General features: G+C 35.7%; 1 protein-coding gene across 1 annotated transcript in view; it reads left to right on the top strand.

Moving 5' to 3' along the window:
* The window catches only part of LOC107713582 (gamma-aminobutyric acid receptor subunit beta-2-like), an 81781-nt gene that overhangs the window by 24748 nt on the left and 41125 nt on the right, over nt 1-15908 (top strand). Inside the window, exon 4 of the mRNA XM_016519136.1 lies at nt 11959-12179. Within this exon, the coding sequence (XP_016374622.1) occupies nt 11959-12179 (221 nt within the window). The remainder of the gene's footprint in view (nt 1-11958; nt 12180-15908) is intronic.

The raw sequence follows: 15908 nt of genomic DNA, 5'->3' as shown, positions 1-15908 counted from the left end.
ATCCATATGACTGCGAGGAACAGACCCAAACTCAAGCCTTTATTCAGCGATCTTCATCCTGAGCAGCGACCGTAAGCGGCAACACCTGTGATGACGCACTCGTTACTAATTCAAAATTGGTGTTTCAAGAAACTTTACAACAGGTTTTACGGCAGTAAAATCGAATGCTCATTGGCTCTCGCCAATTAATTCAACTAGTTAATTCATTTTTTTAATAAACTGTACTCCCTGCATTGTTAAAAATGAATGTTATTTACAAAGAGTTCTTCATTAACTGTCATAGTAGTTAACCAATTGTTATTGTTTAATTATCTAATATGTAAAGAGTTAGATAATGCTTTATTAGCCTTTGTTAACATCTTGTCGTAAAGCAGTTGTTAATGGTTTATTAGAATTAAATCCTTCTCACTTTATATTAGGTCACGGAAATACTAAATTAAAGGCAACAACACTTTATTAGACATTAATTGCATTAACAATAAGTGTTTCTAAAATGCTTACAAACACTTTAATTAAGCATAAAAGTGTATCGATTAACTTTACTATTTTCATATATTTCTTTAACAATGATAATTTGAAAATTACAATGACAATGAAGAACTCACATGTACGCACATGTGCCTATTAATGTATTAACAATGTAGAGAGTTCAATTTATGAAATAAGAATTAACTACAAATAATTTAAAACTACAAAGTGTTACCATTTTGTCATATGATATAGCATTCAATCCTACTTGAAATACTCAAATCTGTACAGTGGAAGGCTACATAAGGACTACATTAAGGAATACATAAAAACAAAACTTTTCTTTTTCTTTTTCTAACAGCAAAATGGTGTGGTTGAAAGAGAGAACTTACATGTTAATAAAATATTTAGAGAGAGCTGGATGTTTTGTTGCACACATACACAAAACCTTTGAAGCATCACATACAGAACTAAAGGCATTAAATACTGTATGCCAGCGTCTCTTGCCGGTTTCTTTGTTACTTAGAGAATAAAACAGCAGTCTGCTGCTTTCTGCACTTTAGCAAACAAGAGAAAAACTGCGCATTGTTGTTTTGAGGCTGTTATTTAAATATTGGTAATAACAGCCTCAAGCTTTTTGTTTGTGGGCGTTTTTAGCCAAGGGTCATTTTAAACACTGTGTTTTGATAATGTTTGGGAATCCCTGCTTTACATGTAAATAAGAAATAACGTGAATTTGTGCATTTTAATGTGTTTGAAAGACAAAAGCCTTCCAAAGACAAAGACTTGTGTGAATAATATATAAACAATAAAAAAAAGTAACTGAAGTCTGATTATAAGTATTTTAAAATGTAATTGAATCTAATTACAAGTACTTATTTTTTTGGAAACTGATGTAATCAGTTACTACCCAACACTGTGAGCAGGGACAGTCAAGCTAAAACGAATGATATTATAACAATATAATTATAAGAAAGATTGGTAACACTTTATTTTAAGGTCCAATTCTCACTATTAACTAGTTGCTTATTAGCATGCATATTACTAGCATATTGGCTGTTTATTAGTACTTATAAAGCACATATTAATGCCTTATTCTGCATGAGCATATTTTAGATCCCTTAATGCTACCCCATACCTAAACTAACAACTACCTTACTAACTATTAATAAGCAGCAAATTAGGAGTTATTAGGAGTTATTGAGGGAAAACTCTTAATTAATAGTGAATATGTGTTCCCAATTCTAAAGTGTTACCGAAAAAGTTGTTTTTGTTCTGGCAATGAGACAGTGATGACATGCTATTAGATCTGTCTGTACACAAGAACAATGCTTGGCACTGGTAATAAAACAGCGCAGTACTCTGTGCATGCTGACAAACTTCACTTCAATAATTTTAGTTATTTTATACAAATTGAAATGTGAAAAAAAAAAATTTTTTTTCTTTTCTTAGTATTTACAGTACATTAGTTAATGCATATCATGAACTAACAATGTTAACAAAATTAAACTTATTTAAAATTGTTTTTTATTTATTTTTTTCTCACTCAGCCATCAGAGTCATCAATGCATCATCATCATCAGCATCTCATGCGGACCCCACCGGTGCAGGTCACTGCTATAGAGATGGGATATTGCCTCCTCAGGGGTGTCCTTGTCTAAGGGTGGTGTGTGTGTGTGTGTGTGTGTTTGTGTGTGTGTGTGTGTGTGTGTGTTTGTGTGTGTGTGTACACAAGCATTCACACACATACGCCAACCTCAAACATGTTCCATTGCCACTGAGGCAATGAGCCCTGAACAAATGTTCTTTCATCAAAAGCAACACACACAGACGAATATCATATCCATTATTTTCCTCAATTCTGCTATCCTTTTTTTTCATCAAAATATATCAGTATCGATCCATAGACATGAAGAGGGTTCTGTTATATCTCATTTTCATCAATAGATGAGGCTGGGGGAGAGGTGGGCAGCATAATAATGGTTCCCGTGGACGACAGCTTGTCCCAGGCAACAGCAGGACCTAGAAATCGTCCACAGCGACATGCAGAACGCCCGCTGCTCGATGCGCATGGTCATGAATACATCAGCGCACATATTCTCTCATACCTGACACCCACTGCATATAATAATAGACTGCACAGAGCGTGCATGCAGAAAGACATTAGCGGATGCTTCACACAGGCACAGAATGTAGAAGAAAGAGATGAGACGTCGTTTACCTTCATTTAACTTTAGTCATCTATAGGGTGAACTGTCATAAATCACAACACGATACTTTGATATTCAATACTCCTGCTCTTTCTTTCAAAGCTTTGGTGTCTTTGTCAAATCTAGTACAGTCTTAGACATTGTTGAAATGTTTTTTTAACCCTCATGTTGCGAGTCATTTTGAATTTAGTTTTTCTCAAAAATTCGAGTTAATGTTATCACATTGGAATGAAACTTGAATAAAATTTACTTTATTCACACAGGGTATGACACTGCTATATTATTACCAAATATTGGATTCAATCCTTTATAAACTTGTTTTCTTTCAATTAGCACAGGATTTGTTTTTTTTCTTTTTGGAACTGATTGATTGAATGCAAAACCTGTGCTAATTGCAAGAAAAGAAGGTGACAAAAAGACTGAACACAAGTTTTGGTGATAATATAGCATAGTTAGAGATTCATAAGCAAACAAGTTAGGTTAAGGATTTTCAGCAGACCACAAAAGAACAAAGAAGTTAGTATATGTGCTATTTTTAGATAATTTATTTATAAATCTCACAGACAAGATGTTTAACCTTAGAATGCATGACCCCAACAAACCTGCATTCAGTCATAAAGGGGGTTGAAATAACTCATTGTTTCGTTTATTTGAAACACTATAAAATACATTCATGTATCTTGTATATATACCATATATCATGTATCAGACCACCAGCAGGCCATGCCAGCACCACAAACATCTTTGTGTTGGGAAAGCTGTATTGTTAATTGAACAACTCCGTCTTTGCACTTCCTGTGCACCACAAACAACTAAAAGGATTTTAATGGTTTTAATTGTCAAAAAGTCTGCAGCGTAAAAAAACCCCAAAAAATCTGAGCGATTGCATGTGCCTGAAACATGCATATAGACAGCTGATCAGCCTTATAATGTGCTTTGTGTGTCTTTTTTCCCAGTTTAGAGACGTAGCAGTTGTGAGATGCACAGGGGAAACATATGGCATTTCATTATAGAGCCAAAGCATAGTGTGTACAATCTGCTTGAAGACGGCCCGCTACATCTTCATCTACGAGAACAGAGGGATACGCTCCTCAGAGCTGCACAGAGATCTAGCTTATATGCCTTCCCCCACTCCGAGCATGCATACTGCTCTGATTGAGTGTATTTTGGTTGTGTGACGCTTCATTCGACTGTCCTGCTGCGAATTCAGAAATATCTAGGGTAAATCTCAGCTGGTGTGTGAACAGCTGGTCTTCTTCCATGAGTTGAATCGAAGGGGATAGAAACTATAATAATAATAATAATAATAATAATATGAAGGCTGTCAATTGTTATTATTATTTATTAATTTATTGATTGATTAATTTCATGACAGGTTGATAAATCCCATATATAAATATTTGCTGAGAAATCCCTCCAGAAGAAGATCATATTTTATGTCAAACTAAAGCATTACAAAGACGAAACGCGGTTCAAAAGTCAATTTTCTTTATCTCTTTATTTCTTCTGATTAGCCATAATCGTTAATTCTCCTGCTATCTACAGTCCAACTATTTTGCAATAGTTTCTGTCATTCTGTCTATGGTACAGTAGGGGCTTGTGTTCTTATATTTCATCCTCAGTGTTTATTTGCATTGTTTTTCATACTATAATTTTTATTTTAAAAGACACTGCGACATGTTAAAACCAGTTCAGCTTTAAAAAAAGAAGGCTGGGTGTCTGTATATATACTTTACGTTGGGGGCATGATTAATTGCATCCATTTCGTTATAATTAATCACACCAAATTAACTATTAAATTGACTGTTAAATTAAAAGCCCTTAATAACATCATATTTGATGGGTCGACAACACAAACATCAGTAAGTATAGTAATATTAGATTTTTTCTACTTCTTCTTTATATTAGGTTTCACCCCATTAGACATCATATTAACCTTTTTTGCCATTGGGTCATTAATCACGCTATTATTAACAATGTTTAGAGTATATAGAAATACTTCCATAAACTGCAAAATACTGTAGGTGTATCATTTGTTACAGAGCTGCAACGGTACTGCATAAAAGGAATGAATAATATAAAATGATACTACAACTTATTATTCACATACTTGTCTGTTAAAAGGAATTGCATTGGAATAGTTATTGTTTATTTTGTTTTATTCAGCTGTGAAGAAAGCAGATTTTAGACTGAATAAGTCCCAGTCTTAAGGCCCGTTCACACCAAGAACGATAACTATGAAGATAACTATATTAGCATCCACACCAGCGGACGATATCGTCTGTTTAATCCAAGCGCACGCTCGTCTGCCACTTTAAATTCTCGAGCTCGTCATAGCAGGATTGATTCTGATTGGCTGTCAATGTTTGTATCGTTCATCAGCTGGAAACAAATCGTTCTGAAAGTGATTCCAATGATATTGTTTCTTTGTGCCTTTATGGTTATAGCTGTGGTGTGGACTCTGCCATTCTTTAATATTGAGAACGATTTATATCTTTATCGTTATCTTTATAGTTATCGTCCTTGGTGTGAACAGGCCTTTACACTTAGCAAACACATTCTGCTGCTGCTGATGTTTAATAAATAGGAAGCCTTTTTTTTTCTTTGCAGAGAAGATTAGAGGCTTCACACTTTTCTCAGTAGTCATCAAGGGGCTGTCATTTCTTCCCCTGGCCAATGCAGAACAAATCAACAAAAAAAAACTCCCTCAGAGAAAAGACACAGTAAGACAGAAGCGTGAATAGCAGTCATTTACATCTCAGCCGCTCTGAGCTTCCAGTGCCTTTCAAATTCTGGCCCCTCGATTTCACCGAGCGCTGCCATGAAACAGAGAAGCAACCTCAAATGTAGATGTGACAAGAGGATAAAAAAGTAGTCAGGCCATTCCAGGCCTTGCCCTCACATCTCCTGCAGAATCCAGCCTGCACTGCTTCCTTCACCCGACAAGGTTATATATGTAGTGAAAACTATTTATTGCCAACACATGGTAGGAGGAAGTCAACCGAGGCAAGCTGTCCTTGGAAGGGGAAAGAACAGGACCAGTAATTTAGGTTACAAAGGGGTTATAAAGCCATCAGCCATGACTAGTCCTATTTGAATTCCCCTGTTTTGGTGTCCCTTAGACCTCTGCTCTTGGGTTGGCCATGGTTCAGTGTCCACAAAAATCACATCAGATTGTGCAAAACTGTGCCACGCTAGCATTAAGAAGAGCAATACTGTTGATAGCCTACTGCGTATATTTTTGGCACCTCATTGGAAATTGTTGAATTGTTGTGGAAATACTGGTCTATTTTCTAGGTTGGAACTGTCCATGGATCAAAATGGATCAAGGAAGTATTCTAAAAGGAACTGTGAAATTTTGTTAATTGGATATTGTTTAATACTGTGTAACATTTTTGTGACAAAAGCATTTACATAAGAGAGATGTAAGAGCTACTGTAATTGAAATGGAAGTTGACCTAAAGCATTTCTGGCACTTATTTGGTTTCAGGAAATGTTAGTGCGTGCTACTGAAATATCACCCTTTGTAATGCATTCGCTGCATCTCTTGAATTTAAACTCAACAACTAAAGATTACGTACAAATTGTAGTCCATTACTGATTACAGATTACATTATGAAAACTGTAGTTAGTTACGTAATCTAGGTTACTTCTTGTAGGTAATGTATAATGACTTTTTTAGATTACTTTTAGATTACTTTTTATGTAACTTGTTTTAAACTTACCATTAAACATACCACTGATATAAAAAAGCAAAGCGAAAGAAAATATATTCCATTTTTTGATATCAACATCATGAAATGCATTAAACATAACATTACATCAGGGTTTCCCAAAGTGGGGTTAATGTAAGAACTGCAGTGCGTTTGTGAGTTGATAAAAAGCTAATAATTAAATCATAAAAATGTGACCCTGGACCACAAAACCAGTCTTAAGTCGCTTGGGTATATTTTTAGCAGTAGCCAAAAAAACATTGTATGGGTCAAAATGATCGCCAAAAATCATTAGGATATTAAGTATTATGCATTGCTAAGAACTTAATTTGTACAACTTTAAAGATGATTTTCTCAGTATTTAGATTTTTTTGCACCCTCAGATTCCAGATTTTCAAATAGTTGTATCTCAGCCAAATATTGTCCTATCCTAACAAACCATACATCAATGGAAAGCTTATTTATTCAGATTTTAGATGATTCATAAATCTCAATTTCAAGAAATTGACCCTTATGACTGGTTTTGTGGTCCAGGGTTAGAAATGTAAAATAAATTATTTAAAAACTTGAACACTAAAAATAGAAATATTTAATTTGTTTACCTGCATGTCAACATGACCAGTAAGCGACATCAAACTGTAAACATGTGCATGTCTTGTTAAATTATTGAAATATTACCTTCCTCAGAGATATTTCCAGTAAATATTTCAAAGGGGTTTGGCTGACAAAAACGTTTGGGAATCCCTGCATTACATGAACAAACATGAAAACAGCAATGACTTTACATGCCAAAAGTCTTCCAGGTTTGATTTTTATTTATTTTTGTCCAGACTTCCAGAATCAACAGTTACCAGAATTGAGATTACATGTAATCAGTTTCTATTTCTATTTATTAAATTTTAGGTCCGTTTTTGAACAATTCCTTTAACAAACGAAGGAAGGCATTCATATACAATTATATTTCGGTGTGTGCGCTTGGAAGCTCCCTCTCGAGTCAGAAACATCAACCCTCCTCACCCACACTAGCTTACTGTACACCCTCATGCTTATTAGCTCCATGTGTTTGACAGCCACCTCCGCTGAGAAAATGCAGGATAGCAATGGTGACGGCTATTTTTACGTTGTTTGCTGCCTCAATGTAGTGTTTCTGATGACACACACACGCACACACACACACACATATATATACAGTATATATATATATATATATATATAGATAGATAGCTTTCCCAGTCCTCACTCAAACTTCTAGCTGGAGTAAATGGATTACAGGTAGGGTTCAGCTACAGACAGCTCCCTCCAGTATCCCAATACCTGCCCTGATAAAATAATTATGAGGAGAAGCTTAGAACCTTAAGAAGCCTTGCTGATCATACAAAACAAACTCACTAAATCCCAGAGACTCGATATCTTTCTAAACTTTCCAGAACTCCCTTTAAGGACGGAAAGAGAAAGCCATGAAAGCCTGCCTGGTGTTGCATGGCATTTCATAATGATATTTACAGCAAGAGAGCAAAACTGAGATTGGGTTTCTCAGCATGTAAACAGAAACATTTCATCATCACCTCTGAGGTGCACTGGACTGGCGTTTAACACCCTGTGCCGCAGATAGATTTTTTTCACAGTCTCTTTTAATGTGTTAAGCAACTTTTTAAGACTTTATTTAAGAGAACATTATTTCTATCTAAGTTTAGTGAGCGGGCACAACATTTTCCTCAAAAGGGTGAATTGCTTTACAGCATCAACAAATGTACGTGTACAGCTATCCACTGTAATAATGACAAGGAAATATTTACAACAGTGAATTCCTCTCATTTAACTATAGCTACATTATTTATACTAACTGACTTTCAAAACTGTGATAAATTAACCCCAAGCAGATATATTAGTAACACTTTATTATACGGTCCAATTCTCACTATTAACTAGTTGCTTATTAGCATGCATATTACTAGCATATTGGCTGTTTATTAGTACTTATAGGCACATATTAATGCCTTATTCTCTGACCATGTTCTAGATCCCTGATCCCGACCCCATACCTAAACTTAACAACTACCTTACTAACTATTAATAAGCAGCAAATTATGAGTTTATTGAGGGAAAATTCTTCCCTATTCTAAAGTGTTACCTTTTATTTTATCTGGGGCTAATTTTATCTGAAAGTAAAAAGCTAAAATGTGGCAAAAAAACTTGAGTTTAGCTTACTTGTCGATTGAAACCCAAACATTCCCTCAGATTTCTTCATTTTGTAAATGCACTGCCAGTGTTTACCCTTGTTTCACCCCGTTGCCTGTCTCTATGTATTTTGGCAAGTCTTTGAATGCACTTCTCTAACCAAATCTTTCTTTTCTCATGTGACGCGTCAGCCATGGCTAAACACTCTCTGGCTCAGCCTGCTACAGTAGCCACGCCCCAAACTCTCGCTATTGGTTGAGCTGGAAAGAGATTGACAGATCTGAGTGGACTACTCTAAATGTTTTGATGGGGCCTGGGTGGCTCAGTGTTTACACTTTTGAGAATATCAATGATAGCATTGAGTCTGCTGCAATTTTATTTATTTATTCTTTTTACATTTAATAAGGAACAATACATGCCATGAAGACATTCCCTAATTCTCTTCCTTAGTATATATTCCCTTTATTTTCTTTATCAAATACATTTGACTAGTTTGAACACCCCTAGAACAAGTGCTGAATAAATAATTCCAATCCTAAAATTTCTATCAAGCTGGAAGGTCTGTCTGTCGCTCCTGCTGAGTGATGGGGGCGTGGTTTGGAAAGTGGAAGCTTTGCGTGTGTGTGAAGGAATAGGAACGGGAGTACAGCTAATTTCATAATGATCGACAGGGATGTTTTTACAGAGATGCTGAAGCATGTGCTGATAGGACAGGGTGTTCAATATATTGTATTTTAAATTGCATTAGAAACTGTAAATAAATTAAAATGCAATATTAGTTGCAAATTCATTTGTGGTGAGTTATAACACTGTCAATTTCTATTATACCATGGTCTGTCTGAATTCTCAATTCTGATTGGCTGGCAGTTATGCATTAAAACCGTTTAATGCATGGGTAGTTCCAAGTCAGTTTAATCACCATTCTATATTAATGTGCTGACAGAGAGAGAGATCGCAGATCGCGCTGCGCACACACAGAAACATTCAGGAGCACAGAAACTCATTGTCAGCGCTGCCCCACGACTTTTATTAATAAAATAGCTTAGATACTGTATCGCTCCATTATATTCCTCAGCAACGAGGAGGTAAAATCGCTGTATAAGTAAGTAAACTCACAGCTTCATTGTCTGTAGAGAGAGACGCACAGACACAGGTAACTCTCACACACAACTGTCATCTTTCTTTCTCTCTTTCTCTCTTGATCGATCGATAATTAATTGAAATATATGTAAGGGATCATTCACGGCTAGCTGTGCATTAAACAATTTTAATGCACAACGTGAAGGCAAAGAACCACCCGACACAAACGGAGTGCGTTAAAATAATATAATGCACAGCTAGGCATCCATTATATAATTAATTCAATTAAATGCTATAATTCGTTCAAATAAATGTGAACTTACCGCATTATTTCATCTCTGTGATTTGAAGCGGACAGAATGTAGCTCTAACGAGTCGTAACTGACGAAAACGTCATTTTTACCCTTCTGGTCAAATATTGCGCTGCAAATGTCATTAACAGCTCTAGGTTGTCAATGCTGGCAAATGACCATGGTATAAGCAGGATAATGGACGGCTAGCTGTGCATTATATGTTTTTAATGCACTCCGCTTCGCGTCGGGTGGTTATTTGCCTCCACGTCGTGCATTAAAATCGTTTAATGCACTGCTAGCCGTGGATTATCACTTACTTATTCATGACTAATATGTTACGTGTTTGCTGCTTTTACCTTTTAAATAAAAATGCTTAGAATGAATATGGGAAAGGATTGAGCTTGATGGGGGTTGGTTATAAAAAGTACAAGGTCGCTTGTTTTGCAAAATAAATGCAAATGTAATATTAACTGATGCATATGTTTTCTAATAATGTCACATTTCACCTCATCTACTGTCACAACTTATTCTTTGTTGACATGGCATTTCACATTTGACAAGTTGTAGATTTTAGAACAACTTTAATTTGCAGCTGACAAATGTGGCGACATTATAAGTTTGAGTTACATTAAAAGCAAAATGTGTTGAAACTCTCCCTAGTCTCCCATATACTGTCACCTGTCTGGATCTTTCTCATGTGCGTTTGTTGCATACTGATGCATGCTTTGTGTTTCGAAATGCTTATGCAAAAAGTGTCATTGCAGTTTTGAAGGTTAATGAGATATTCGACAGTCCAAAATTATCAGCATGCAGGTTTTTAATGACATGAGGGCATTTTGGGGTGAACTCTGTCTTTAAAGAGTGATTGAAAAGGTTCATTAATATACTGTTTTGTTCAGTGTGCTCTCCTTTCTCATTATACCTGTACTCGTCTCCTGGGTTTTCCTTATAGATCTCAGCCCCTTAACGCTCATTACCCTTCTGGTCAAATATTGCGCTGCAAATGTCATTAACAGCTCTAGGTTGTCAATGCTGGCAAATGACCATGGTATAAGCAGGATAATGGACGGCTAGCTGTGCATTATATGTTTTTAATGCACTCCGCTTCGCGTCGGGTGGTTATTTGCCTCCACGTCGTGCATTAAAATCGTTTAATGCACTGCTAGCCGTGGATTATCACTTACTTATTCATGACTAATATGTTACGTGTTTGCTGCTTTTACCTTTTAAATAAAAATGCTTAGAATGAATATGGGAAAGGATTGAGCTTGATGGGGGTTGGTTATAAAAAGTACAAGGTCGCTTGTTTTGCAAAATAAATGCAAATGTAATATTAACTGATGCATATGTTTTCTAATAATGTCACATTTCACCTCATCTACTGTCACAACTTATTCTTTGTTGACATGGCATTTCACATTTGACAAGTTGTAGATTTTAGAACAACTTTAATTTGCAGCTGACAAATGTGGCGACATTATAAGTTTGAGTTACATTAAAAGCAAAATGTGTTGAAACTCTCCCTAGTCTCCCATATACTGTCACCTGTCTGGATCTTTCTCATGTGCGTTTGTTGCATACTGATGCATGCTTTGTGTTTCGAAATGCTTATGCAAAAAGTGTCATTGCAGTTTTGAAGGTTAATGAGATATTCGACAGTCCAAAATTATCAGCATGCAGGTTTTTAATGACATGAGGGCATTTTGGGGTGAACTCTGTCTTTAAAGAGTGATTGAAAAGGTTCATTAATATACTGTTTTGTTCAGTGTGCTCTTTCTCATTATACCTGTACTCGTCTCCTGGGTTTTCCTTATAGATCTCAGCCCCTTAACGCTCATTTTTAACCTGATGTGCACTATTGTGCTTTTAACATTACATCTTCAAATTTTAAAGCCAGTCATGTAATATCAATCTCCAAAAGATTTTAAAATATACCCTCTTTTCTTTGATGTTGTGATATTTCCCTTAGACCTGGTAACCCATTTATCTTTCTTCTGTGTATGGTTTATTTTTCAGGACTACACACTGACTATGTATTTCCAGCAAGCCTGGCGAGACAAACGTCTGTCCTATTCTGAGATTCCTCTTAACCTGACGCTGGATAACCGGGTAGCCGATCAGCTGTGGGTGCCAGACACGTACTTCCTAAACGACAAGAAGTCGTTTGTACATGGTGTGACAGTGAAGAACAGAATGATCCGTCTCCATCCAGATGGCACTGTGCTTTATGGGCTCAGGTAACAATTCAAAATAAAGCAAGAAGCCCCAAGAAGCTGTGGTTTACAGTGAATTTACAACAGCTAAGGGGCGTTGTTAGGTACGACGCGAAGTGCCTAAAACCCCCTTAGCTGTTATAAATTCGAGCAAATAAAGTGTAATGATATTAATAAAAACTGTATTCTTCTACCAAACAATGTAGTTCCTCAGAAACAGTTGTGGTTGCTACAAAGATGTGGTTGAGCAACACACAAACGTAAACAAAGGTGTATGTTACTTTGTAGAGTAATTTACAACAGCTTCGAACGCAGCTCAACCAATCAGAATCAAGGACTGGAACTATCCGTTTTATAAGCATATATTTATCACCTAATAATAATTTCTAAAAATTGTAAATCTTTCATTTAGTATTTTGCCAAAGCATACACAAAATACACAGAACAGACGCTCTTGATTTTCAGGTAAATCAGTGCAATTAAAACACTGCAATATTTTAGAGTTTATTATTTATTTATTTATTTTTTAACAATTCGGAACAGTCATGTTCTTTAGATGTGGACAACACCAAACTGATTGAAATAGACAAGATTTATATATATGTGATACAGTTACAACGTTATGTGTATAATTAAAGGAACAAATTAATTAAGATAAGGATTGCATCTGACACGGTTACTACAGAGACCGTTCTGAATAGTCCATGATGAGAAGTTACTTATTGATTTATTTTTTTAATGTCAGATAGCCAGTAGTACTTAAAAGTTGGCATAAATGTCCATGTGAACCGAGCAACACGATGTGTAATTTAGCTTGACTTATGATATTGCGGTCAAAATAAATTATGGGAAGGGTTGTGAAAAATACATACCGCCATCGCAAAAATTCCTATCCTAATTAGTTTCGATTTCTCAGAGTCACCACAGTTACCAAGGTTTTATAGCATAATTAAAACAAATTTAAATCACCTGATGAATCTGTTCGGAACCAAATAACCAAATAAAAAATGCAGAATAAAATTAATGTAATTTATTATAGTTTGATGTTGTTGTTTATTTTCTACGCTTTCGGTTATACATGTTGTTTCAGCTTTTCTTTAGGGATACACACCGACTTTTTAAGTAAAAAAAATAAAAATCTATATTTCATAAATCATTAACGTCCCTGTTGGTGTAATGGTCAGCTGTCCCAAATACTTTTGTCCATATAGTGATAGATGGGCAAGACAAAATACTTATAACAGAACTCTTTGAAGGTATATAAGAAATACAGTTGACCCAGCTGACACACAGATATACTTTTGACATGAAAATGTTACCGTTAATGAGAAACTAATTAGGATTTATTGAAGTACTGCCTTCCTCCAAACTATTAACTACTCCAGTAAATACCGAGCTGCCTGGGGAAAGAAGTTAATTTCGTAGCTCTTCTCTCTCTCTCTCTCTCTCTCTCTCTCATCACTCAGCTTGACTTCAGGATCTTTTAGCACATGGTTTGTTGGCTGTGCACTGGTAGTTGGCATTACATAACCTCTCATCTCCTTTCTCTGGAGCAAAGAGCAATTAGCCAATTGTTTTAGAGCATGATTCATTGGTTATTAAAATCTGGGATATTATTGCCAGGGCCATTTAGCTCTTCGTTCATTAGAGAGCTAGTGTCCAATGCAATCTCATCTGTCACTAAACGGTGCAGTCCGACCAAAGGAGTTCAGCTCCTTATTCTCTCGTTGTTCTCAGATTTACATATTTGAAGAATATCCTGCCAGGTTTTGTGTAACCGCAGTGCGTCAACTGTCATTTGCTCTAAGACCCGTCACATTTTCACTCATACTGCTAAACTTGTGATGTAATTTACTGTCATTAACACAGAATATAACATTGTTATGCCTTTAAAATAATAGGGATTGTACAAAATACAATCGGATGTGATGTGCGCTGCGAGGAGCATTTGAGCAGCGGTGAACACTCTTTCGTGATGTGTGTTAAATTCCTGCGTGTGAAGAGGCGCTGTTATGAGTGACAGGAGGATATAACTTGAGGAATTTCCACTTGGGAATTTTATAGAGGAATAGTGGGAAGTCTCCATTCATACACCTGAACATAAGCAGTTAGAAACGCTTTGGCAGATGAAAGATCAATCCAGTATATTGTCTGTCTCTGATATTTTTAAATGATTAAAGTACATTTATGAGAAACGTTTTAGCCTTTAGCATTGTTTATACAGCTACAAATCCTATATTTTCTAATGCATTTTAATGCAAAATGCTAGCTGTCACAATCTGTCAAACATATATTCTATACACATCTATTAGACTTATTTATTTATTTATTTATTTTTTAAATGTGTCCTGAATTGATGAAGTGTGCAGGTGAATCTTGAATTTCACTAATGAAGGGAAAACGTCAGATCAACTGGTTTTCTAAACTGCTCAGAGGTGCATCTCATGAAAAACAGAGAAACGAAGGATGTAGGCACGCTTCTGATGAAATAAGGGTCACTATTGTGGACCATATTCACATTCATGACCTTACAATAGCCGAGGCATGCAGGTCGAAACGTACAGCTGAATACTCAATCATTCAAACCTTTGTAGACAGAACAGGTGTGTATTTCAGCAATATGCACCGTACTGTAATATTGAATAGTTACTGTAATGCTTCCTATTACAGTAGCCCACTTGCATTTTACTTTTTACAGTAAATATACTTTAAACAGATGCATACTTTAACACACACACACACACACACACACACACACACAAACAAACACATGTGCCTATACATAGTCGTGTCTTTTTCTTTTCTTTACCGTAATGACATTTTACTGTAATTTGCACTCTGACTGGTAAAAGTGTAATTGTAAATCCTGTCCAGTTTCAGTCATTGTTTTTAAAACTGTAGCCATAGTTTATATCAGGACATTCGGACAGAGTACACGGTTATATTGAGAACATGCCTAAGCATTATGACTATGTTGTTTGTGAACAATGACACAAGGGCTTGTCATTCTGATGGCACTGATATGTTCATTGACATTAATACTTTTGGGAGATGAATTAAGGATTTTGAGAAAGTTACAGGCTTTTGTTTAAAGCTGTGTACGAATTGTTTTGAGAAAAACAAGGATGATTCGAGAAATACATGAGTAAAACAGAACAGATCACATTTTACTGCATGTATTCTGTATTGGATACATTTTAAAAGTAACCCGCCCAGTATGTACAGTATGTAAGGTTTTTCTTCAAACTTTATTTAGAAAATCATATGGAACTCACAGAATGTTCTCATATAAACTCTAGTGAAACCTACAAACAAACCTGTACAGTCAAATGTATGTAAGAAAAGAGAGGTTGTTAATAACATTTATAGAAGAAATATTGCCAGCTCTCAATACCAAGAGGACTTTGACCCACATTTAAACAACATGTTTGGCATCTGTTGAAGTCACTGCAGCAAAGTGAGAATTTATACTGCTTCGATACAATGGAGAAAATAACATTTTTACAGTTTCAGGGAAAACACATATAACTAGTAATTGCTGTCTTTGTGTATAGGGACCAATTCTCACTATTATTAACTAGTTGTTTATTAGCATGCCTATTATTAATGTATTGGCTGTTTATTACACATATTCTGCACGGCCATATTCTTCATCCCTAAACCTACCCGATACCTAAACTAACAACTACCTTACTAACTATTAATAAGCAGCAAATTAGGAGTTTATTGAGGCAAAAGTCGTAGTTAATGGTT

This window comes from Sinocyclocheilus rhinocerous, unplaced genomic scaffold (genome assembly GCF_001515625.1).
Source record: "Sinocyclocheilus rhinocerous isolate Xijiao unplaced genomic scaffold, SAMN03320098_v1.1 scaffold599, whole genome shotgun sequence".
Classification (NCBI taxonomy): domain Eukaryota; kingdom Metazoa; phylum Chordata; class Actinopteri; order Cypriniformes; family Cyprinidae; genus Sinocyclocheilus; species Sinocyclocheilus rhinocerous.
The sequence above is the reverse complement of the archived record's forward strand: the minus strand, read 5'-3'. Positions and strand labels throughout refer to the sequence as shown.